Below are 27,843 nucleotides of genomic sequence, written 5' to 3'. Positions count from 1 at the left end.
ATACATTCTAGAGTTGCACGAAATACATTCTATTTTCGGCGATGGTTTGGGTAGCTTGCATTTAATACATTTAATACATTTAATGCATTTAATACATTTAATACATTTAATGCATTCTAGAGTTGCACGAAATACATTCTATTTCTCGGCGATGGTCCGGATAGCTTGCATTTAATACATTTAATACATTTAATGCATTTGATACATTTAATACATTTAATACATTCTAGAGTTGCACGAAATACATTCTATTTCTCGGCGATGGTCCGGGTAGCTTGCATTTAATACATTTAATACATTCTAGAGTTGCACGAAATACATTCTATTTCTCGGCGATGGTCCGGGTAGCTTGCATTTAATACATTTAATACATTTAATGCATTTAATACATTTAATACATTTAATACATTCTAGAGTTGCACGAAATACATTCTATTTCTCGGCGATGGTCCGGGTAGCTTGCATTTAATACATTTAATACATTTAATGCATTTAATACATTTAATACATTCTACAGTTGCACGAAATACATTATATTTCTCGGCGATGGTCCGGGTAGCTTGCATTTAATACATTTAATACATTTAATGCATTTAATACATTTAATACATTCTAGAGTTGCACGAAATACATTCTAGTAAGCTCATCAATCCTACTTAAATGCGTTAAAGATTACTTTGTTCAATATGTGACGTTCACCTCTTATAATATGTGAAAATGAACATTGCAGTTTAATATGTTTAGAAGGGGATGCACAAATTATTCAGAAACTTTTTCTGATACTTTGATGAGGCGTACCATAGCCCATAAATGTCAAATTAATCATATGATGGTGCACTTTAGTCTGTATTCAGATCATATTTTGTCATATTCCTAAAAAACCTTCTGAAATATTTATTTATTTATTACTAATTATGTACACATATATAACCCATAACATGCGATATAATCTTATGATGTAAAGTGCACATTCTCTGTTCTATACATGATACAGAACGCTCGCTGCTAGCGCTACTCACTGAGGATTCAAATGGAACACATAAAATATCATCCGACGTCATCTTGACTTCATCGAATGTCCAACGCACACCATGTTTTAATTCTATTAATTTCAGCAGCAAAAATAGTATTAAAGATAAATTACAAAAAAGTCAAGAAGACTGTTGACAGTCTAGGCGTTCTGTTATTTTAATGTGTTTAATTACTCTTTTTACCAGATGACAATACATCTGAAAAGGATATGTTCAGGGCTGATTCTGATGAAGAAGTCAGTGATAATGAAACAGAGCAGGAACTGAAATGGAGAAGAGAACGGTATGAAAGAGAGCAGTGGTTGGAACAACAACAGAAGGTATTTAAGTCAGAAATAAGATGATATATTCTGTTTGATTCTAGTGATGACAATATGGTTGCTTACTGGATAAGAGCTGTTAAGTGAAATTTCTACTGATAAAGTTACACTTTACAATATATCCCTGACATTGGAAAGTTTTAATAATAATAATCAGATTAATAATCAGTTTATTTACCCCAAATAAATATAACAGTGGGTAAATGGAGAGTCAGGAAATAGCTTACAGGTAGTCTGGGCCCTGTCCTCTAGTAAAATTTAACTATTTTGGAATGGTAAGTTAGAAACAAATGTGACATTTTGATCCATCTGCCATGGACCTTGTCACTTCATGATTTAATTATTTCATCATTAACTAGTGGGTAAACCCCTAGACTAGACTAATACCATAACATGTACTGTTCAAATCATGCACATGTGGGACTTGTAATGTGGGGCATAAAGTCTCCAAATTATAGAAGATCTACAAATGTCAATGTCTTACTTTATTCTATTTCCATAAAAAACTAAAAAGCACTGCCTCAAGAAAACAATGATGAAATAGAGGGTCAGATATTTTAATTTACAGAAATCATAAGAAAGCTTACTGTTTCTCTTGCAAAAAAATTATACAATTATCAATTAGATTTGTTGGGTAAAAGGTGGCTTGTGAATGACTGCATGAGAAATTTCAATAACTAATTTTTTTGCTTTCTTGTTACAACTGAATACAAAACTTTCCTGTTTTACATAAAGGAGTAAAATAAAGAGTGAATTGATTAAGATTGTATGTTTGCTATGATTTCATTCTTAGGAGAAAGAAGGTGAACTTCTCGACATCAATGAAGACAGCCAATTTACCAAGATTATTAGAAATATACAGAAGAAAGAAAAAGGTAACATGCAATGACAATTTTTACGAATTTAGTATGAGCTAGTGTTTTTTTTTTTGCTAATGTTTGGGAACACCTGTAACAGAAAGGGGAATCGGAATGATGCAGGTTCCCATATATGTACCACAAGTGACGAGAACACTAGTAGGGTAACTGGGAAAGGAAAGTAGATTTTACCCACTTGTTGGCCTTTGCAAATACACAGTTACAGTTGTCTTTTCTGGCATCAAAACCCAATGATTTTGATTTGGTCATAGTTATTACATGGCTTAGATAAGGTTGCTGCAGATAATTTTTTTCCTACTACATGGAAGATTCAACTTTGGGGCAGTGAAAATATATACGTTGTTTGGTTGGAAGAATTTGACCACTGAAAGACACTCTGGAATCCTAGATACTTCTGTTTCATTATTGTTGAGAAGTTAAACAAAATCTGTTTCTTATTTATCAGGAACTCCAAAGGAATTAACACAACCAGCACCTCAAGTGAAACCAACAATCAAGGAAAAGGGAGTGAGTACACCCAAACCACTCCACAAAACTATGGTGAATATCAAATCATTTTTTATTAGATTAAGTCTACCACTTGAACTATATAAGGACATCAAGACACATCTATTTGCAATAGCTGGTCTAACCTTCACTTTGACTTATGGTCATTTAGCACTGCAGAGCATTACTTTTGTAAATTTTATTGCATGTTAGCAATATACAAATTCTGTGATTGATTTCTTAATAGTTAAATGAGTGTCAGTCACAGATTCTTTGGTATTGTGAATTGTCAAGGGCTTCTAATTCTGTGTCTGCCTAATACAGCCCAGCCCTGAAATGATTGCTCTGGTTTTTTCATGTATGTAGCATGCCCCCTATGTCCATAAATAAAATTAAATTGCTATCACCTTGCACCTTGCTTGCTGACCAATCACAAAACTCCTCTCACACCAGTAAATACTGACACTATTTTGAAGTCATAAGACATACCTGGCATTTCAAAGCAAGCATCTTGTAAATATGTTGATGGTAAGAAAGGATATCGTGACAATAATCCTGACAGAAGTAGCATTCAGCTTACATCTGGTTTGTGTATGTAGTAGCATGCACCTGTGGCCATAATTTAATTGCTATTATCTTCATCAGAAAACTCCTTTCACATCAATAAATACTGACACTATTTTTGGTGAAATTATATAGCATGCTTTGCATGTCAATCAAATCAGACATACATGTATACTGGGTTGTTTTCCATCATTGTGTATTTACATTTCATATATGTTTTTTTTGTCTTTGTAGTTTAGACGAGGGTCCTTTTTATGTCGCAGCAAAGAAGACTTGGCTAAAATAGCTGCTCTAACCAAACCTGTAGCTAACCCTAATGGTCCAAAGAATTCCAGAAACTTTGTCTTTAAATCAGTTACTCCTCCAAAGGAGAATTTTAACAAGAAACCCCAGGTTTGTATTCCGACCATGTTGTTCATGCATGGTATAATATACCTATGTACAAATCATGCATGATACAGACTTATACATGACTGGTCAGTGTTGAAGCAAGCATAATGATATATTTAAGCTATCTCAAGTAAAACCTGAAAGGGACACAGTAAACTAGTAAACCAGCAATTATTGATTTTTTTTTTTTCACATTTAAGGCATGATTAGTATGCTTATTTTGGAGTATATGGGAGGTTTGCAATAGAGTGATATATTCCTGGTATATAATATCCTAGTAAACAAATGGTACATACATTATATTATACATATTTTATATGATACTATTGTATTTATACTAATACTATTAATATTTTTCTTATCACAGGTTCGCAGGTCCATCAGTGTGACTGGTTCCTCACAAAATGTACCCAACAGTAAGAGACCTCGACTGGACAGAAGTCAGAGTGTGACTTCTAATAAAAGTATTTTTAGTCTTTTTTGAGAAGAGTTACTTGTTTTTTTTAGAACAGCCTAAATTGTATGTCTGTCAAGAGAAACAAAAGGACCATCCCAACATTTGTGGGGGTGGTTGCCAAATATACAATAGAAAACAATAGGATCATTCCATAATGTGTGTGGGGTGATTGCCAAATATACAGTAGAAACAATAGGATCATCTCATAATGTGTGGGTGTCGTTGCCAAATATACAACAGACATAATAGAACTGTGTTCTTTGATGAGAGCGAAGTCAGCTAGCCTTACATACAAGGCTCACAAACTGTAGCATGCATAGTAATATCATTATCAAGTATACTAGTATTTATTTATTCATGTAAAGGACAAATAGGATACTAGAAATTTATACTCAACTGTAAATAGAAGAAACTAAATAAAATATATGCAATTGACTTTGAAAGCAAAAAAAGTGTTAGCACACCAATCTGACTGCAATGTTTGAATTTACCAAATTGTAGCAATCCTTAGGAACAGCAGATACATGTCACTACAAGCTCAACTGTTCGTGGAGGCAATGTGAAATATGCTTTGGCCTACACAAAATGACAGATACTCCCAGACTGACATTTAGTGGTTGGGCTGTTAGGTGTGTCCCTGGAAAACCTTTTTATTAAAAGTGACACCAGGATGACTGTTAAATGTCAATGTCAGATTAAGATTGAAGTTTAGGTGTGGAAAACATTATCAGGTAGTGCTATCGAGAAAGTTGGTGCTAAACATAAACTGATTCTGTTTGATCCTAAAGGCTCCACTGATGATATAGTACTAAGATTGTGGTATCTAAATATTGGGGTTTAAGGTGTGCTTTAAATGTTGACAGGGGCTTCATTGTTATGTTGCTCTCTTTCTCTATTGTCAGCATTTTTGCCAATTTGTTCATGGGTAAAAATTCATCATTCATCGTAGTCTAACAATCAAGCCGTTTTTTTACCAGCCCGTGAAGTTCATTGCGCAAGTATTTATCAACATCTCTAAAAACCACTGTTTGTATGTAAGTAAAAAATATGAATTGTAGATGAGGTAGTTTCAGATAATTAACAATGGGATGGTCATAAAACAAATTTTAAAAGTAACTAACATAGGGAATTATATTGTGCATGTACAAATATCACTTGTAGTAAAGTCCTATAATATTACAAAAGATAACTTAGAAAGTATAGAAAACAAATATGTATGTTGAATTTTTTTTACTACTTACATGTTGTTGACTTATGTACATTGGAAATACAAAATTAAATGTTTATAAAGATATTGGAAATAAAAATACAATTATCAGAACTGAAGTATATCTTCTCTTCTCTCCCCTCCACTCCACTCCTGTCCACCCCACTCCTCTTCTCCTCTCTCCACTCCACTCTGTCCACTTCTCTTCTCTCCACTCCACTCCACTCCACCCCACCCCACCCTTCTTCCCTTCTCTTCACTATTACAAAAGAATACCAGACGACAATAGATACCCAAAGTAATTAAACTTATCAATCCACGAAAGGCTGGAACAAATGAGTAAAAAACAAATGCCCCGTGGAAATTCTTTCAAAGTTGCAAAACATATTATTGAGAGTATGTATATGAATCACATTTCCAAGGTAGACAATGTGAATCTGTAATCTCAGAAAAAAGTCACAAATATTTGAATCTACACAGGTTAACGACTCAAATGACTTTAAAAATTGATTTTAAATCTCATACAAAAACAACTGATACATTTTAATGTTTACACAGGGATTTTATCAAAACGAATTAAATCTTTGAATGGTTTTATTTAAGGCTAAACAACATGGTACATTCGAACATGTAGCAACACAGAAGAATTGACTAATTATCAACATGACATTCTTCAGGAATAAATTGACATAAAAAGGCTACGATGAATATGAAGTGAATCGTTCGATAACATTGATGTAGTGTCAGAGAGTGAGATATCTCGAAAGTTGGATTACCCGTACAACAGGATCCGCCAGTCCTCAACCAACGCGCAGTCCTATATCAAGAATCTCAACTAATAAACGCGATAACAATACACCTACAACCAAGGGATGCAATATTAAGTAATTTTATCTAGAGAACGTTTAGTATAACACAAAAGAAACAATGAAGAACTTAAAAGACAAATTAGTCACAAGAATGTTCAAAGTATTTGACTCACAAGAGAGAACTTAAAAGCCAAGATGACCACAATATCAAACTATATTAGATTAATAAAGAAATAAAAATATTGGCACATAATGAGCATATGGGATTTCATTCCAATACATTAACTGTGACCATAGGGAAAAGGACAATAGTCAATTTTGTTCTCTCGATTTCCGCATTTCTAATATTATTATAAATATGAAGAATGACCATTTTTGGAAATCGATATCGATATATTTGGTTTTAACGTTAATGTAGAACTTCCACTGCTAAAATCCTCTGCATCAGAATGAATTATACTTGCCAATACACTTTGTTGTCAAATTTAAACATTGTTTTCTCCTAAAACACCTGGCATCGATTATATTGCAATAGGAAAAATGTCTTCTACAAAGACATTACTTAGTGTATTCAGATCGTCTTTCATCAAATGCAGTACATATTAGACGTAACTCAGATGGTGATTTGTTCGAACCTGTCTAGTAGTGTACATAGTAATTTTATCCCTTTGTATTGAGATACTAAACAACAATATGAAGAATGCATTTGTTCACGACGGGACAAGCCTATACGGGGGTGCGTGACTAACGACGTTCAAGTGAATTCTAATCTATCCATCCACATATGATATTATATGTTTTTTGACGTAAGGCACTCATACGTGCATTGATTTGTTTGCTGTCGTTAGGTGGACATTGCTACAGATCTAGATGCTGAACATCTGAGTGTTGACTCTTGGGGTTGCAGGTAAGTCAGTACATCCTACCATATAAACTACAAAAGGATTAATTCGTACTTGAATCCATAAACGTTTGGTATTAATTTCATTCTTGCAACAGCTGTTATTAGACGAGTATTAATCGATGGATAATCGTATTCGTAAGGATGCAGCAAAGTGTAAGCGAAGTTAAAACATCACTTTTATAATAATATCAAATAACATGAAAGCCTTCATTCTAAAACATCCAATGTCGTATAGCTTTCTTTTATAACCCACTGCAGTGTCATGGATAATATACCTGTAAATGTGGTATTACATCTGACAATTATCAGTTAGAGGCAAGAAGGGAAGTACACATTCTTGTTGCAAATACGAAAACTCTTTCTGCGTTTAATACACACGCAGCGCTATATGCTATACTATTCAAGAAGGCTTCATCTTCAAAGAAATACTTAAGTTGAAATAAGATTTAACTTATTTTGTATTACTTTCTGCTAACACGGAGAGTCCAAAATGTGTGCATAAAGATGTTAGGTTAAAATGTGTACACATAAAGATGTTAGGCTAAACCAAACTTTGCACAGTTAAATAGCCTATCCATAGCTTTCGTGTGAGATAAATAGGCCCTTAGCTTTACCATTATTATTATTATTATTATTATTCGTCTTTTTACTGCACTGACACAACTGTATTTATCTTAATTTTCCATCAGTTAGCCTAGCAAGGCAATAAAATTGCAATGGTTCAACTTTTCAATTGTTTTGCAAGTATTTGCGATAAATGCATTTTATTTCGGGATACAATGAATTCAATGTGATTTTTTATACCTGGTGCATTGTGATTGTCTTTCAGCTAATGCAAGGATATAGTTCAGACAGTTCTTTGTTTGCCCTTTGTTGTAGACATGGTAATAATACCACTTTGTATTGAAATGCTAGGCATTGAAATAATGATTATATACAAAAATATGGAAATATATGAAGATTGCATTTTCATGAAATGCCGTTTACGTTAGTATGTATGTGGCTGCCCCATGTTTCGTCTATGTGGCATTTATCCTGCTTCTTATTAGAAATAAGTTTTTCAAATACATATGGACAACTAGAATGTCTTGGCTATTCAACATATAAAGAATGCTTAAGGGTATATCTGGAGGCCAGCGAACGTAGGTCCTATCTGGCAGCCATGATAAATAAAATTCAATAGAACCAGACTACACAGAACCAGATAAGCTGTAATATTTGGTAGCCTTGATTTTTTTTGCGATAATTTTAATATTTTTTTCCACTTTGTCCGTATTCTTAACATTTGTCTTTTCACTTTCTACCCTCCGCAAGGAAAGGGAATGTTATGATTTTGTTTGTTTGTTTGTTTGTTTGTTTGTTTGATAGGATTACTAGTGAAATGCGCCTATCAGCATCTTGTCTTGTTAGATGTTTACTAGATTACATCGATTCTAGCTGTTGAAAGACATCTTCAGTTAAAAGCCAAAGGATAACTATAGATCATTTCCTTGTGTACCTGTTTGAAAACAGGCGGGCTCTGCGATGATCACCTGATGAGATGGCCTAATACGAATAATTGAATAGGTTTAAAGAAGGGTTAATTTTCTGCAATGATCATATAAAGGAAGCGTGCACAATCTGTCTCATTATATACATGATTACTATCTGTTACATACCTCAAATGATTTCTGAATCAAAGGGGAACCAGCATATTCGTCTTCACCGTCTTTATCATTTACCATGCAAATCATTTCGAACAGACTTCGCCAAAATGTCTGTAAGATATTATTTCATCAGCAAGACTTCATTTGCATGTTATTGATTCATTTAGTAAATCTTATTCTACAAATAAGGAATGAATAACAAATTTCAAGAGGTAACATGTAAATATGTATAATTAGTATGCATGGATACCTTCGAAACTAAAGATCTCGACGTAACCACATAGAATGTGTATAGCAAACATAAATTCATTTGATGTAAATAAGGAAGATGTGTACCACGTGCAGTAGTTTTTGACTTATTGTGTTCACAGACTGGCTGACTGATTGATTGACTGACTGACTGACTGATCGTGTGCGACGTGTTTGCGATCTATTGTTCTCTCAAGAATAATGTATACATATATATATATATATATATATATATATATATATATATATATATATATATATATATATATATATATATATATATTCAATTCAATTCAATTCAATTCAATTCAATAACTTTATTATCCGTATATGAATGCGGAAATTTGTCTTTCGGCTCAAAACACAATTTACAAATTAAACAATTTACACAAGTACAATATATACATATACATACAGTGAGTTTAAAATGACTTTACAGTGAGTTTAAAATAGACACAGCTGTTGGAACGAACGATTTTTTAAAAAAGGTTTTTCCTTGCAAGAGGCATTCTGTAACGGCGACCAGATGGGAGCTTAGTGAAAGAATTATGTAAGGGATGCATATAATCATTGACTATTTTCTGGGCTTTCCTGTTAACTGCCGTATGATAATGACATGCCAGTGTTGTTTGACGACAGCCAATGATATATATATATATATATATATATATATATATATATATATATATATATATATATATATATATATATATATATATATATATATATATATATGTATGTATATATATATGTATGTATATATATATATATATATATATATATATATATATATATATATATATATATATATATATATATATATATATATATATATATATATACATATATATATAGTATTTATTATTATCAAATGATTCATTCTAAGATCGTAACGTAAGAACAACTCAGGTCACTTGTTAGCAGTTCCCGATTCTGACCGACAATGTACGTACGTATACATAACTTTCAAAATGAATAGTTTTGAATTCGAAAATTGACATTTTGCGTCGAATGTCGAACAGTTTGATAGAATTGATGAATCAGGTAATGATTTATCAAATGTCCTTACCTCCAGTGTAGTATTCTTCATTTTCGTATCGTTGAACACGACGCGCCATTGCTTATAGACTTTCTGGTGTCGCAGAAGTGTCCTCGCAAGTTTGACTAATTGAGTCCAAAATCTTCTTGCAAATTGCAGATTTTATTCGCATTTTACGATTTGGCGAGTGGGCATTATTATTTTAATCATTTATCGATACTGTGACGTGAGAGTCCATGTCGGTACCTGTTTAAGTTGTGTCAGTTTCGAACATCAATCTCAGTGTCTGAACGGTCCCCATTGAGTTCGGATAATTGGTGGTTTACTTAATTCGGGAAAAAAAACTGCGACTAATACCTGTAAAACATCTCCGAACAGCATCGTGTGCGACGTGTTTGCGATCTATTGTTCTCTCAAGAATAATGAATTTAGGTGTTGTCGGCATAATCAAAAGAAATGCCACACACAAGACTGTGGAGATAATGTAGTGGTCGCAGTAACGGCGGTTTACCGTATGCATACAAGCTCATTACCGACAGCTGAACCAGGTACTGCTGTTACCGCGGTAAAGGTGTGTTTCCCGCGGGAACAGCCTGCGGTACCGGCAACTTGAAATGGACCTCTTCCGTCCGTTCGTCCGTCAGTGGTCAGTCAGTCAGTCAGTCAGTCAATCAATCAGTCAGCCAGTCTGTGAACACAATAAGTCAAAAACTACTGCACGTGGTACACATCTTCCTTATTTACATCAAATGAATTTATGTTTGCTATACACATTCTATGTGGTTACGTCGAGATCTTTAGTTTCGAAGGTATCCATGCATACTAATTATACATATTTACATGTTACCTCTTGAAATTTGTTATTCATTCCTTATTTGTAGAATAAGATTTACTAAATGAATCAATAACATGCAAATGAAGTCTTGCTGATGAAATAATATCTTACAGACATTTTGGCGAAGTCTGTTCGAAATGATTTGCATGGTAAATGATAAAGACGGTGAAGACGAATATGCTGGTTCCCCTTTGATTCAGAAATCATTTGAGGTATGTAACAGATAGTAATCATGTATATAATGAGACAGATTGTGCACGCTTCCTTTATATGATCATTGCAGAAAATTAACCCTTCTTTAAACCTATTCAATTATTCGTATTAGGCCATCTCATCAGGTGATCATCGCAGAGCCCGCCTGTTTTCAAACAGGTACACAAGGAAATGATCTATAGTTATCCTTTGGCTTTTAACTGAAGATGTCTTTCAACAGCTAGAATCGATGTAATCTAGTAAACATCTAACAAGACAAGATGCTGATAGGCGCATTTCACTAGTAATCCATATCAAATTGACAGGCCAGCGCTTGTAATTGGGTACTTAATTCAGTGAAACACGTTTGTGATATGCAAAGTACGCTTACATCATAACACCACATTCTAGTTTGAAGGCAAGTTATGTGTGGATGCAAAAAACGTCATGGGTTTATATTAACACTCCAACTGGATTACAATACAGCTGGTGGTGGTGGTGGTGGTGGTGGTGGTGGTAGCTTAGTCATGCTGAAAAGGAACCCTTCAGATGTAGAAGCCAAATGGGATGTGCGCATTGTAAGTGATGAAATATCAGTATATAAAAAACGACATTGTTTCCCCTTTAATGACATCACATTTTTTCAAGTGAACAATAGTATTTGATAATAATGATAATAAGGAAAATAAGAAGCCTTTTTAGCAACACAAATGTACACCTTATCCTTTAATATGATTATTGGTTCTTTACAGGCTGCTCTGTACTACTAACTCTAATCTATCACTATTATTGTATATTTGTAGGAACCATCAGGAATTGGTAACCAAGAGGGACCCACAAGAAAAGGATCCTTCTGGATCTCAGTTTTTAATTTAACTAGTTTAATATTGGGAAGTGGAATGTTAGGGGTGCCCTATGCCATGATGGGAAGTGGTATCATTTTATTCAGGTTGGTGAAATACTTTCATGACATGCTAAACTTTAATTGGAGTGTCATTTCATGATTTTACGCCACCTACATTGCCTTTGATTGCTGAAAAAGTGTTCCTCAAACATTACTCAGTGTTGGGCCCTTCATTCGCACATATTCCATACAGGTATGTCTCATGGAAACAACACTCTGTTTTATGCAATCTGATAGTGTCAAGAAGGAAGGTTTTTGCTCTCAATTTAAAATACTACCGACATGTACATAGCATAAAGCTTTCTTTTAATGCCAAATGGGTGTAGTTTTTCATATTCTGGTCATAAATGCAATGTCATATAGCCCTTACGAATGACCGTACTTCATTTATGGTGAACGATTTATTTTGTGATGATTTACTTATCTTTTCACAGTATCTTATTGGTCATTGTGGCTCTGCTGGGAACGTATTCTAACCACCTGCTGCTGAAGTCCTGTGATCTTGTCAATGTTAAAACATATGAAGACATCGGTAGCCGTGCCCTTGGACTGCCAGGAAGGGTAAATATGTTTGCCAAAATTTAACAGCATGTTTTATAAAGGCAGTGTAATCAAACTATATACATATCAGCTTTGGCACAGACCTTCAGTATACAACCTATCTTACTTCCTCAACTTTCGTGGTACATATAGTCTTTGGTGTCGCTAAATGCTTAGGATAACAAATATCATGTGGTACTCATTTATACTGCTTGCTTATTGAGGCAAACGATTATCTTCCCCTGGAACCAATCAGAAACAAGCGGCATTAGTGGGATCCAATCAGGAAAGTGCAGATTGTGTGCCAGTCAGTGAATGCTTTTGTGTCATCATTTTGTCATATACAAAACCATAGAACACACGACAAAATAACTCTGAACAACATTATGCCATGATAAGATAAAGTTATTAATTTGATTAGTGCAATGAGAAAAGGCATCCAAACTGTAAGTTGTATGTTTGCAGTTACACAATGTTTTCAATAGAGAGGTTTAGATACACGTTAGAACGCTTACCCCTACGGGAGCATTATCATGCAGGCGTACAAGTAATGACGCTTACAAAATTGTGTTTAGTTATGCGTTCTAAACACAAACGTGAAAAACAGTGGAATGTGAATACGCGAGTTGACATCTTCTGTCCAGAAGGCCACCACTGGCCAGTTCTGGTAGGGCTGTGTGGCTAATGCTGTCAACCCCAGACCCCATTTTAGACCAATTTTGACCCAAAACCAATACCCCGTTCTAGACCGTTCAACTTTTTAGAAGACCCCATTTATATTTCAGACCAGCGTTGAACTCGTGGTTGAACTATGGGTGCCTTAGAAATTTATATATGGGGGATATCTAAAACCAAGCATTTCAGGGGGTGTGCATGCTATCTCGACCAGTGAATTAGCAGTGGGAAATTCCCGAACTCGTCGAGAATTTATTAAGGAGTTCCTTCCGGGACCCCATTTTAGACCAAACAAAATGAAAAATTGTGAAATGGGGATCTCATTTTAGACTCATTAGCTCTCAAAAGACAGTACCCATTTTAGACCAAAGAGCGAAAAACCCTACCCCAAAGGGCGGCACATATACGTATACCCAATAGGTGGGAGTACCCCCCCCCCCCCGGCCAGACACATGTCTTTGTTTTCTAAATTTGTCCGTATTATTGCCATTTTCCTGCAACTACCCAAACCCAAACCAAACAATTAGTTTAAAGCTATGCTTCCGAACTTTGATATAAAAAATACGACTTTTAATAGAAGAAAATGACAAAAACTCAACACGTATTTACAGTTACTTGTAGACCGCCATTTTGACGCTTGACGTAGCGTCGTTTGATACAGACTGAGTTGCTTCGAATCACGTGACTATGACGCTACACGTATAGAACACACGTAAATATATATCTAAACCTCTCTATTGTTATTTATGTTGCTACATGTAGCAAAACAAAAACTCTGAGCTCTTCCTCTGGAAACCCCAAAACTAGCTGATCCCCACCCCACCATCTTCTAGAGGGGACCCCCCACATGAGGTGGACATATCCCAGTCTCAAGCTCTTCTCCTCTTGCTGTCAAGGTGCTATCAAAGTATATTTCAAAAGTATTTCAACCCTGTGTAGTTGCTTTTTACATGTTGGTGTTGTCTTGTAAAGATTGGAAATTATTGTCTGAAAGGGTCTGAATAGTCTGAAAATTGAGGTGTATACATCCCAGTCTCAAGCGCTTCCCTAGTCTTGCTGCTAGACGTTCGGGCTTTCTTTCGATGCTATAAAACTATATGCGAACGAAGTTCGCATGTGAAGGCTTGCCCGAACAGTCTAGCGAATGTCATTTTCAGACCGGACATTCCATTGAGAGTACGATAAGCGGTGGGTTGGGCCATATATGCATATATATACTTTAATATATTCAATAACCTATGACCTCGGGGAATCTCTGCATGCAGGTGTTGACAAACACATTTACGTCATTACTATGGCTTATCGGTTTATGGTAATTGTGAGATTGATGAGTGTGTAGACGTTGTCATTCACACATTTCAGTTAACGCATTGGTGGTTATTTATACAAGCCCCTCCTTAAGATGAATATGCATGAAAATTTAGCTATTGTCCTCTGTCTGTGCTTGTCGCTAATACGGTTCTCTGATTGGCAGTTATTTATATCCTGATGATATTCGCTAGACCTCGGATGTTCCATCCTCGATAGCGTTGTTCGACTGTGTGTCGTATTTAATCGAAAGAACATCCGAGGGCTAGCTGATAGACTAGCGCTTCCCCTCTCTCTTACCTTAATATTTCAAAAAATATTTTTTTCTTTTTACATGTTGGTGCTGTCTTCTAAAGCTTGGAAATTATTGTCTGAAAGGGCCTGAATAGTCTCAAAATTGACTTTTCAGAGTAAAATCCTCCAGGGCTTCTAGGGGGAGACCCCAAGGACCCCCATAAGAGATATACATATTCCCTGCTCAAGCTTTCCCATACCTTTCACTGTCAAGATGCTATTAAACTCCTTTTGGAATATATTTACCCTGTGTAGTCAATAATTCAATTATAATTATGATAGTGTTAACCTGGGATCTTATAAAGTAGATGCACGACAGTCAAGCAGTCCACACTGAGTCACGATAAAAATATCTGTCATATAAATATCATAAATATGGGGGGGGGGGTGTCATCATGTTTTAGAATTAAGTGATGGGGGCGGGGGTCAGCCTGTTTTTGGTTTTACAGATGGGGGGGGGGGGGGTCAGTGATTTTTTGTCGGCCCAATTTAAGAATCCCTCCCCCAGGCTGAAGAAACTGACCGGTCCCTTATTTCTAAAGCACGATGACACCCAACGACCCATATCATATTCACATGCCATTTTTACATGACCCAGATAATGGATTGCTTGACTTTGTTTCGCTTATCGAATACTTACAAGACAGCACCACCTTGTAACTAATATTTATGCATAGGGTTGAAATAGTCAGCATCTTGACTGAAGATTGAAGTTATAGTACCTGTCCCAAAGATAGATCTACCACAGGTTGACAGTGACATTAGACCCGTAACCCTCACAGCTATTCTTTCTAAGTGTCTTGAACGAGTTGGTTTGGCATTATTGATGCCACAATTCGCATACATACTTGGACGCTCAACCGATGATGCTATTTACACTTTAATACACCGTGTGACTAAGCAACTAGAAGCCACGTCGTCGAATACAGCTATTCAATTTATTTGTTATTCCTCACCAACACAATTAAGCCACACTTAATGTCACCAGCCCTTGATTTGACATGGGACACTAAGGGCACAATGATTGAGAAATATGCAGATGATACAGCTTTTGTAGGGTGTATATCGAATGATGATGGTATTGAGTATTATCTGGAGTATGTTCAGTTTGTCAAAGATAACTATCTTGAACGGAAATCAAGCAGAAAAACAATCTTCAAATGAACATTCTGCAAGTCGAAATAATATCAGCATATACATATCTAGGTTGTATGGTCTATGATAAATTTTTCTTTGCTCAAAACTCGGAAATCAGCTGAAAAAAGACAAATAAAAGGTTGCATTATGTAAAAACAAAATTATGCAAAAACGTACCTGAAATTATGAAATGTACTGCATACATGTGGAGTGCACGTGATATAGGTCATTCCAGGCATGATGATATTGTTACACTGTGTAACATTGTATCACATTCACAAGGTGTTTACTGTGTGTACTAAAACAACACAAATAAAAGGTCACGACCTTGATGGTGACACAACTGCGAAATCATGGATAATTTAACAATATTCCCTTAAAAATGGAAGGCATGGAAGGCTACTCATCCTGAACTATATAAAGCGGCACTGTGTTCAATCATAACGCAACTAACGGTTTCCTTGAACGCAACTTTGGTTGGATATTTTGGTACATGACTGTCACTGTTGTGTCAAACCGGACCTTATTACTCAAAGACCTAGTACGTAAATCGAATGTTACATCGCTTATCCATCACGATCATGTCATATATTCAACTGAAGTTTATGATTTACACTGCCAAGAAAGGAAAGTTGAACTTTGTTCATAGCAAAAGGTATGTAGAGCTGATGACTTTGTTATCGTACATGGTTGTAATGTCAGCACAACTCAAAAGGACAAGAATATGTCAAGATGGGGTTCGTTTGTACTAGGTGTATGTCAGATGTATTCCTTTACTAAAACATGGCATTTGTAATGTAAGCATATTTTATGTTTCCATGGAAGCCACTCTCCAATTTTAGATAATCTGTCTTACAATGGAACACTGGTCTAAAGACGCCATGTGGAACGTTTGATGAAGAGAACTATGGCTAGGCATGTCTTACAGTGCAAATTTTTGTTTTTTTATTTTTTTGGTTTTGAATTTTGACGTGGGAGCATGGCATATGCACTGCACTGTGCTTTGTCCATATGAATGTGTGTTCGCCGAGATGTATGTAATTTTCCAGGTAGATGCAACAATGGCAAGACAAACAATCCGGACTACATGTACGCATGCATTACAAAATATTTGCAATGCCCATTTCTGTTTTTAAGTCAACTTCCTGTAAATTTTAGCAACTTGTAAATTACTGATTATTCCTAGTCGTTCGGCAAAGTCATGTAAACAATAAAGTAGTGACCTGGTCACTGCCTATCTTGCTTGTGTATATTATATGTGTATGGCACACGTGTACCGTTGCATACACACATAAATGCAGTGCACATGACATGCGTGATTCGCGTGATAACTATAGCTACATTGTAATACATTCTAGTGACGTCAGTCGACTTGCACGCGCAAAATATAACAGTCGCCATCTTGCACTTGTCAGCAAGCTTCACGACTGAGAAATTCTGGATAATAATATTGATATTCCTGTAACAATAACATGGCTACGGGTTCCTGATATCTTTCTGGTCTTCTTCAGCTGTATGCTCAGCCTTGGCAACTTTGACCCTCTTCAGATACCCGTGTGCTGAAAATACCGTATGCCAGTAAAAGTTGACATCTGCTTAGTCATCTTCCCGCTGTTCTCTTAAAACTCATCTCTTCCACTTATAGATTTTACTCTTCTTCTTCACCTGCCACTGTTGCCATTATTCACATTGTGTACAAGTGTCTTAGACTCGGGTTTTTTGTGATTTTGACTTTCTCCCTTTTTATATGATTTAATAGTTGCTTGTCATCTGTGCCATTCTGTTGCAGACGATTGGAGGTACGTGTACGTTTCTATTTAATCAGCTAAATGATGTCATAGTTGCATTAAATTATATACATCACATTTCTAGCAATTAAGCTGTTTCAATGGAAATTCCACCCAGGCTTAATACTGCCTCTGGTACACTTGTGCAAATTGGCCGTATACTTAAATATAATTTCAGGTGATAACTTTCTCTCAACTTCGAAAAGTTTGACCATTTGCTGATAGGGTAAATAATAATGTTGAGCTCAGACGAAACTACTGGCATGAATCTATTCTTCTTTAGCTAAATTTCGCCACTATCAACAGTGTGATAAGTGACACGACCTGTCCTCTTGTTTTTGTTGTTGTTGTTGTTGTTGTTGTTGTTGCGACTATTAATTTGTTATTTGTTATGTTTCAAAGCAACGGCTTCATATTTATTCATTTCTAAAAATGAGTTACCAGCTATTATAAGGACATTAGCAGATGCAGGAGCCGATGCAAAGTAAGTGTTTTATGAATGTAAGTTTACATTTTAAAAGTTTTAATATAATTTGGTACAAGTAACAAAGTGAATGTGATCTATAAACCTTGTTGATGTAGTTATCATAATGATCATTTGCATAATTAATGATTTCGGTAATTAGGTAATATTAAATAGGCAAGCTTAATATAGGTTGGTAAAATTAATTTGCCAATGAAGGGGTATATTATGTGTGATTATTTTAACCCAGAATTTTTTAATTACGACAATTAATGCGTATAGAAACATAAATTGAAAGGTTTTGCCATTAAAGAAGGCATGTAGTTTACATCTAGGTCGCCTCTTTTGTTCTGGACATAATGCCTCGTGCGTATATGCAGACATGAATATTAATATTAGATATACACTGAATACCCATGATTCCTACAACTTATTTCCTTCAGCTAAATAGTCATGAATATTCAGTGTGTATCACTATTCAGACCCATCCATGAGGCAATGCTTCTCAACTAAAAAAACCAATAGAGTTTTAATTTGGTGTTTTTGGCAACCAAGATGTGCAATAAAAATGACTTTCCATAACCCAAACTTTATGAAAACACCCTTATTTCCTGCTGCAGTGGCATTCCTCTTTAATCCTATGGTTCAATATGGCTAAAATCTGGTTAAACTAAGACCCGAAAGTGATGCTATGTTTGAAAGGGCATTTGTAGTTATTGTTTGCCAAGGTAGCGAAACAGCAAAGGAGAAAAAATAATTTCCTTGAAATCTATTATTTTCTACACCAAAAACTGTACTTTCAAATTTCATCGTAGTACAATTTGTACAAATGAAAATACTTCCTTATATTGCAAGGCAGTTAATACACCTCTCAGTCGTGTGTGCAAAAAGGAGTCAAATCTGACTTTGTTCCATCTCTTATCTCGGGATAATGTCAGAATCAAGTCAGCACTTGCCTGCTTGCGCTTACCTCCGTCTGCAAGCACGATAATGTACACCATGTAATTACATATTTGATATGCATATTTACTGTGTATTTCAACATTTCCTGAGTGTTTCTCCGATTGTATAAAACATGAAACTATTCAATGCAAACTTTAATATCTATACTACTGTATATACATTTCATTAATATATAATAAATTATCAATCCTACATAATCCTAATGGAACCACTGATAAGTTTCAAACGAAAACCTGGTATTAAAACTCCGGCCCATACAGACTGATTTCCCATTGTATGGAGCTCATCGCATATGACAAACGTTTTAGATTTTAAACATAATCGTATGTTTTAATGTAAAGTAACAGTTATGATACATAGGTCACATACTTTAAGTTGTGCTTTGCAGTTTATTGCCTACATTTTTGTATTTATAAAATGCTAATAAATGTAATTATGATATATGTTTGATTTTACTTCAGCATAATTAACTATAATGTTTGTTTACTTTGACACATTCGGAATATTTGTTTGGCGAATTTTTTTCAGTGATTGGTATCTAAATGGTACATATCTTCTTCTCTTGATGATGATTGTCATTATTGCGCCACTAGCATTCCTACCCAACATTGGTTTCCTTGGTTACACCAGTGGTTTTAAGTTCTTCTTTGTGATGTTTTTCATCATAGTGGTAGGTCCAACAAACAAACAAACAATCTATGTGTTGTCATGCTGGTGAATCCCTGAATTTCGAATTCTTATTATGATTTTCATATTCTTAGCTATTTTCCAATGGACGTCATACATTTGACAAGAAAATTTTGACAATGAGTTTTGACAATGCGTTTTGACACAGTATTTTGACAATGAGTATTAACTTACAGATTTTTAAAAATTAATACTTCCCTAGCAAAATTTGTAGTTTTTTGGTGATTTCAAGGACAAAGTAATTGTATACTGATATGAATTTGTTTGTGCCGGCCAAATAAAGATTGATTACAGAACACACTCAAATAATTGATTTCTGTTTGACATTTTACAGATTGTTGTAAAAAAGTTTTCCTTTCCTTGTCCCATACCCACGACTGACTGGGAAAATATTACAGAGACGAATATTGCAGCTTTCTTGATACAAAATACTACAGACTTAACTACGGCAATCACAAGTCTATCAACATCAGCAACAACTACCATGTCAGGAAATAGTACAGGGGACGAATGCACACCCAAATTATTCTCCCTGTCACTTGAAGTAAGTTGTGCCATTTCACTAGCTCTGTGGTTTTCATAGACTAGTTTCTTGACGAAAGTGTTCACCAGTTTGGTAGATTAAACGAATCGAATTACAAAAGTAGTGGCGGACAGTTACAGTTTTATTACAATTAATGGACTCCATCTGTTCATCATGATTTGGGACATACACCAACCATAACAATCCCATGTCCTATAAAGCTTGTTCATGTGGCTATTACTTTTAGTGTATCATTTGCATAATGAATGATTTTCGGTTATTAGGTTATATCTTAAGAATTCAAGCTTCACTTTTTCTATAATTTTGTACATGCATTGATAATAGTGAAGCACACGTTTTAACTATAATCAGTCATTTGCATAATCAACAACTATTTTCAATAATTACGCAACAGCTGAAGAATACAAGCTTACAATTTCATGTAAGTTGGTACATACATTGATAATGACAAAGTGCAGGTGTCCTATAAAGTTTGTTGTTGTTACAGCAGCTTTCTTAGTGTTTCGTTTGCATAAATAATTATCTTCGGTAATATCTTAAACATGTAAGCTTCAAATTTCAAACAGTTTGGTATAATTAATTTCTCATGTATGATAGCTATAGCTCAGAACTTTTAATGCCAATAACTACGAGGGTAAGAACAAATATCTAAAGGCTTTGGCATTCGGTTTACATCTGGTCTGGGTTTGGGATGCTCCTCTCAACCCTCTGCAGTCAAGAATCAGTTAAGATCAGTTATGGTTAGAGTGTCTGGCTTGGAATCTGCAGGTTGCAGGTTAGAGCCCCATCGATGCCGTTTGTTTCTGAGTGGCTAAAGTCCTCGGTCAAGATTTGAACCATGACTGTGCCTTGGTCAACCCAGCTGATGTAATTGGGGACCTGGTAGGATAGAGGTTGCAATGTGAATGCTTTTAATCCTATGCACTTATAAAGGCTGCAATGGCTTGTATGCTCCCCAGGGAGTTGATGAAGTATAAACGAGGGCCGTTGTGCCGCTATAGATCCTAGCCAGGGGTAATAATTGTAAAGCACTTTGAGCACCCTGACTGGGTGGGAGAGCGCTATATAAAAACCAACATTATTATTATTAATACGATACTTTATTGGACCTGTGAACTTTCCAATATCCATGTTGTCAGGTGAGTGTGTAGCCTCTTCCCATAACGCTAATCTTCTAATGGTAGTGTCGCACTATTAGACCTGTACTATAACTCTTCTTGGGCAGGATTACTGGATGGTTGTGACCTCGACAGGTTGACTAAATCTCTACAGTCCACCCCAACCCCCACCAACTCTAGACAAGCCTTGCTTATCTAGGAATAGGTTCAGCTTAGATATGGCACAGGATTTCTATAGCATGGTATTTCGAGCTCTCAGTTGTTTTCTGTGTTTGCCATTTGTAAGGCCTTCAGAATCGAGATTACCTCCCGAAAAGCTCCACCTTGCACCACCCGAATGATTGATTTATCACTTTCTAAAACATCCTGTACATACATGGGTGTCGTTGGCTTTGTTATGATATCTCTGAGTCCTATCTCCCTATTCATGGTCTTGTTTGCTCTCAATCTCCACATGTTTGCCTTGGGAAGTAGGCAGTTTGCTTCTGATTATCTTTCTGTATTCCATGAACAATATTGATCTTATCTCTCGAATCAGTCTTTAACTCGTGTGGGCATCGCTTTTCATTTCTTTGATCACTTCTACCTCAGTTGCACTGTCACATTCAAATGGAAACTTTAATTTATTGCTGGGTGACTATCATCATTGCTTGAGTTACTGCCTGTGTTGACATAATTCCTTGTACTTCAATACATCTGAGAAAGCCACTTCTCTTATCTTCCGGACCCTATTATTGGCAACATTGGTTTTCAAACATTTGGACGCATTATTTATGTACCCAAGAATCACTTTGCTATACACCCAAAAATACTCAAGGAAACAATGTACCTTGTTTCCCTGGTTGGTGTGTCTCAGAGGATAAGAGCACTGCCCATTGCTGGTCTCACTGGCATTATAAAAGTAATGAACCTGTGCACTTTTCACTTTACATATGTTGTAGCGTTTATAACAGCGATCCACCTTTAGATGCATACATTCCAGGATTTTAGTTCCCAACTGCATTCATTTTAGCCAGAGGTCTTCTGGGATGGGATCATCCCAGTTTCTTGCAGGATGATTTTCCCAGTTAGGACCACTGGAGCTACAGTGCCCAAAGGATCATACACAGAGCTGCTGGTTGCAAGAACTCATCAACGTGTAAGTGGTACATCACCTAGTACTGTCCTGATCTGAAAGCAATCATTTTCCACACACCATGTCACGCCTAAAGATCTGATTGCAGGATGGTCCCAATGAGAGTGGATGCTCTAGCGTCAGTTGGTATCACATCCATCACATCTCTTTACTTGGTGATCCATATGTGTAGTTTAAACCCAGCTTTGACATAGATAGCAGTGTTGTTGTTGTTGTTGTTGTTGTTGTTGTTAACTTGTTCACTTGTTAACCAATTTGGTGGTCTGCCCACACAACTTATTTAAAGCTCACCGTCTACATACAAATCTTTTCTCTGATAAAGTTGACTGCTTCTCCCCCAAAGTCCTTCCTCATTGGCTGCTCTGCATAGACCAAAGTTGGCACATCCTTGGGAACTGGCTGCATCAAATAGGTGCACTGTCATTACTGAAAATAAGTAATTACGCAAATAATCATTACAACTAAAAACCACATTATCAAACTTTACAGGACACATTCAATTTGTTATCATCAATGTATGTAAAACATTATATGAAATTTGTAGCTTGCATTCTTAAGATATAACCTATTTACAAAAAAATCTTTAATTATTCAAGTTACTCATGGAATATTTACCAAAACCTAATCACTTTTAGCCATTGGCTTAAAATATATGTGCAACAAATTTCTTTGAATTGAGACAGCCATGTAGGGGAAAATGATGACAGAGTCAGACAGACAGACAGACAGACAGACAGACAGACAGACATACTATTTATCCATTTAGTAGAATAGAAATTGATACTATAAATATCCATATATCAAAAGTCAACAAGTAAAAAACCGGTGTCTTCTGTCAGAAACACACTATTTACAAAGACTTGTGTTTTTCCATTTTCTTCAGACAGCATTTGCAGTTCCAATAATAGTATACAGTTTTTCATGCCAGATAGCAGTTCTTCCAATATTCTATGAGTTGGAAAGGTAAATTTCAATCAAAGGTTTATAAGAACTTTAACTTATACCTCACCTCGTGGAGGCGGCCATCAAGACGAAAACGTAAACATGTATCACAAAGGTCAGTTCAGGCGAAAATACCGAGGTGAAATAACAATGAACGATTAGCGGACGTCTACATCGAATTTTAACCTGATTGCATTGACCCTAGGGTGTATGGCCTTATAAACAATTTCATACATCATTACATACATATTTTAGCCATGACCAACGTGTTTATTGAACAACAACAACACCAACAACAACACCAACAACAACAACAACGACGACGACAACAACGATGACGACGACGACGACTACGACGACGACACAACAACAAAATGAGCGGGAAAATATGATGTCCTTCAAAATAATGTCACTGTTACCATGGAACCTCCTGTGAGTTTGCGCAAGAGAATCCACAGGTGCAACGTCAGTTTTCTGATAGTCCAAATATGATGTCAAAAAAAGTACTTCAAACCATGTAAGGTAACTCATGTTTTAATCCACTTTTTGGCCTTTGCACCCTGACTACTTGGAGTTGAGCAGTCATTACAGAAAACAAAGCTTGTTAAAACAAAAGCATGGGCCCTTGCATGCATGAGGGCGCCAAGTTCGCTCAGTAAAGGCCTCCTTGGATGATATATTTCCTTAAATGTAATTGACTGAAAACATCAGACATATAATTCAGTTTATCTTTCTGTAGACCTTCCAAGGATAGAATGCAAAATGTTGTGTATGTGTCTATAGCTGCTTCTTTCACCATTTATATGTTCATTGCATTGTTTGGATACCTCACTTTCTATGGTAAGTTAATACTGTAAACCTGGAAATTTTCGCTGAAGACTTATTTTCACGTATTTTGCTGGAAAACAAAAATCATAATGCAAAAAATAAATAGTGACTGAAATGCCTTCTTGTTTATAAATACAATGTACCAGTCTGTTTATTATTAGTAAAACAACTCTGAGGACTAGAACTGAAGACTGTAAAATTGCAAAATTTTCTAGTAGTGAAAATATCTAAGTTTACAGTATGTAATTTCAAATGCACATGCCCTCGGCACATTTTGTGTCTGGTTTGTTCTTTAATGTTTTTTAAAACATGTTTACAGGTAATAGAAATATAATAAAAGAGAAATATACAAAGAAATATACAAAGAAATACTGCATAACTCTATCATGCATAGAGACCCCATTCAAGTGTCTAACCCAATATAATCACAAGCAACCTTTCTTATAAGACAATGTTGTTTTACCTTCAATTGACTTTGAGGTAGACAATCAAAATTTTGCCATTTGTAAATGTTTCAGACACTGTATATTATTTGTGTTGGGCCATTTTCTTTTAAATCATGTCTAAAGGTAATGCAGAACAATGGCTAATGCATGCAAGCATTACTTTCATATCACCTTTTACTGAATGGCAGCCATATTTGTAACTGTCATATATGATTTACTGCATAATTAAAAAATGTTAATACTTGCGTCTTTGATATTAAATACTGACCTGAACTCTGACCTTCTGGGCTAATTTTCAAAATCCAAGCCTTTCCTTTACACTATTCATTTGTTGCCATTCATTTCTCTTAAATCATATCACCATTCAGTCACATAGCTGTAAAATATTGAGGGGGGGGGGGCTGTGTGTTCTACGAAGCCTTGTTACATTTTAATCCTGCACATTTAAATTTTTTGACCAGTGAGTGTTGGCGCAAGTGTCACATAATACTCTTACATATTTGATATCTTTTGACTGGTGAGTCTCTGTGTAACTTTTTGAAATCAGTGATCTCGAAATATATATTGTACATTCAATGAGTGCACAAAATACATTTAATTTTATGATCGCGTCATCGTCCGGGAGCTTGCAATGCATTTTATACATTCTAGGATCCGATGAATGTCTAGGGATCGTGCACAAAATACATTTGATATATCTTTAACATTTATTGAATGTTCGAAATACATTTTTAAGTTTTGATTTTTATACACAATAGTGATAGAAATTGTATTGTATGACCTATCAACTACAAAAATGGTCATCTTTAATAAATTGGTGCACACTTGTACTTATCTGATGATTTTTGCAACCTTAGAAAACAGTAGAGAGAACGTCAACAACAGAATTAAATGTTTGAGAGCTGGGCTAGAGAAGAGGGGTAGTTTGCTGAGTCTATCTTTATCTTTGTTTCAGATAATGTTCAGAGTGACCTCCTAAAGAGCTACATGACATATAATCCTCACGACACATTGATGCTAGTTGCCAGACTAGCTGTGCTGATATCTTTTACATTTACTGTACCACTTACACTTTTCCCTGTAAGTATTCCACCACATTAAATGTACAACTTCTACATGTCCTTCAAGATCCATTAGCATCCACTCAAGTTGATTGACAATGTAACTGACCAATCAGCAAGCATAGGTGTGTACGTCAATACTGTAACAGTGAAATTTGGTGGTATAAAAATGGTGCCAATGGCGTTATAGCAAAACTGTACAGTGTTTTTGGTTATGTTTATCTGGTTGCCTATCCATCCCTGTTGTTACCTGTACCATATATGACATCATTTGGCTGTTGCTATGGACATGGTCTTGTTGCTAAGCATATTTGCATACATTTTTTGAATGTTTTTATTCACTTTATTAATTCCTGTTGTCTTTGCCGAAGACACCATCATTTTGGCTATTGCTATGGGCGTGGCCTTGTTGCTAGGCATATTTACATACATTTTTGAATATCTATTCCCTTGCCTATTAATGTATGTTACTATCTTTACAATATATATCATTTCACTGTTGTTAAAGGCGTGGTAATGGTTGCTAGGGCCAGTTTTGTCAATATGTTTTGAACAATAGCTGCAGAATAACATCTCCAGGAATATTACTTCCAAGTTTCAGCCCCATTCCCCATGTAGTTTGAGATATATGTTTTTGACCAAAATTGATATGTTTAGACCTAATTTGCATATAGGTGATGGGATGATCATGTTATGAATTCACCTTCATGTACACATTCCCAGATGCACCCCATTAAATTTCATCCCAATCTACTGAATACTTTTGGAATGATAGATTTTTGACCAAACAGACACATTTTTGGACCTAATTTGCCTATCACTGATGAGATCATCGCGTCATGAACAATTCTTAAACTATGTAAACAGAAAAGTGGAAGATGTTGTTAAACAGTTTTCTGATATTTATATATTCAGTTTTTTTTTTATAGTCCAGAAAAGCATTGACATTTTTGATTGCACCGGATAAGCCCTTTTCATGGATCCGACATACCGTATTAACAGTATTTTTGCTGACTTTAGTAACTATATTGACAATTGCTGTTCCTGATTTGAAAGACATTTTTGGCATTATAGGTAAGATATTCATGTAAAACCTTAAAACAAACATTACACACAAAATTGACAAATTAAGTTACAAATGAAGAAAATATGAATTCCTTGTCTTAACACTCACAGATAATGATGTTTTTCAGTGTATGGTTTTACTGCCAGTACGCTTATGATGCATTTTAATAGTACATCAAAGGAAGTAAATAAAGTTCATCAAAATAAAACAAAAATCTCTCAAAAGAATGAAAGCTGAATGACTAACTGCTTGTACTTTAAGCACAGCATATCTGTTGGCATGACATGTTGACACACACTGTGTTTATGTTGTTTTTATTTAATTTCAGGTGCTGCAGTATCACCAACAGTAGATTTTATTCTACCAGCGATGAGTTATCTATGTATTGGTATAGAACCACTCATATCTAGGGAGAAAATTATGGTAAGTAGACAACACAATGTGTGTAATGAAATAATAGACAGACATGACATTAAAGAGGTTGGTAATGGCCTTTACTTTATTTTACTTTACCTTACTTTACATCTACTGCATTCTTTCAGATTTAACCTCGACCAAAGTCTAGTAAGTCTGCATATATGAAACATTTGAGACAGTAGACTGGTCGATGTTCCATCTATTTGAAAGCCAGTCATATGAACGTTTTGAAGAATCGGGTCACAAATGCGCATGCTATGTTTGAGTTGTAACATTTTTGTTGACATGTTTCAATATTTTATGGGGAGCACTTGGAATAAAAAATCCAAGGTTGTGTTCATGCAAGACATTTGGACTAAATATTTGTTTGTTCCTTTTTCAGGCACTATGTTTATTAATTATTGGTGTACTGGTATCAGTAGTGAGTCTGTCGGCCATCATTGCTGAAATGGTTGAACGTAATAAAGAGTAATTTGAATACCTAGTAAATTGTACTTTGAATATAAGTAAAACCTTTAAAG

At 35.4% G+C, this 27,843-nt stretch overlaps 1 protein-coding gene across 1 annotated transcript in view; it reads left to right on the top strand.

The window, feature by feature from the left end:
- The window catches only part of LOC144445020 (putative sodium-coupled neutral amino acid transporter 6), a 30,491-nt gene extending 2,697 nt beyond the window's left edge, over window positions 1-27,794 (top strand). Inside the window, exons 2-22 of the mRNA XM_078134575.1 lie at window positions 1,218-1,351; window positions 2,145-2,226; window positions 2,675-2,769; window positions 3,514-3,672; window positions 4,037-4,133; window positions 4,858-4,931; window positions 6,991-7,049; window positions 7,926-7,930; window positions 11,494-11,585; window positions 11,811-11,956; window positions 12,346-12,472; window positions 17,625-17,664; window positions 18,055-18,136; window positions 19,607-19,748; window positions 20,100-20,309; window positions 23,446-23,525; window positions 24,244-24,344; window positions 25,734-25,858; window positions 26,769-26,913; window positions 27,234-27,328; window positions 27,705-27,794. Of these exons, the coding sequence (XP_077990701.1) occupies window positions 1,218-1,351; window positions 2,145-2,226; window positions 2,675-2,769; window positions 3,514-3,672; window positions 4,037-4,133; window positions 4,858-4,931; window positions 6,991-7,049; window positions 7,926-7,930; window positions 11,494-11,585; window positions 11,811-11,956; window positions 12,346-12,472; window positions 17,625-17,664; window positions 18,055-18,136; window positions 19,607-19,748; window positions 20,100-20,309; window positions 23,446-23,525; window positions 24,244-24,344; window positions 25,734-25,858; window positions 26,769-26,913; window positions 27,234-27,328; window positions 27,705-27,794 (2,180 nt within the window). The remainder of the gene's footprint in view (window positions 1-1,217; window positions 1,352-2,144; window positions 2,227-2,674; window positions 2,770-3,513; window positions 3,673-4,036; window positions 4,134-4,857; window positions 4,932-6,990; window positions 7,050-7,925; window positions 7,931-11,493; window positions 11,586-11,810; window positions 11,957-12,345; window positions 12,473-17,624; window positions 17,665-18,054; window positions 18,137-19,606; window positions 19,749-20,099; window positions 20,310-23,445; window positions 23,526-24,243; window positions 24,345-25,733; window positions 25,859-26,768; window positions 26,914-27,233; window positions 27,329-27,704) is intronic.
- The last annotated feature ends 49 nt before the right edge of the window (window positions 27,795-27,843 follow it).

This window comes from Glandiceps talaboti, chromosome 2, assembly GCF_964340395.1.
Source record: "Glandiceps talaboti chromosome 2, keGlaTala1.1, whole genome shotgun sequence".
Lineage (NCBI taxonomy): Eukaryota > Metazoa > Hemichordata > Enteropneusta > Spengelidae > Glandiceps > Glandiceps talaboti.
The sequence above is the reverse complement of the archived record's forward strand: the minus strand, read 5'-3'. Positions and strand labels throughout refer to the sequence as shown.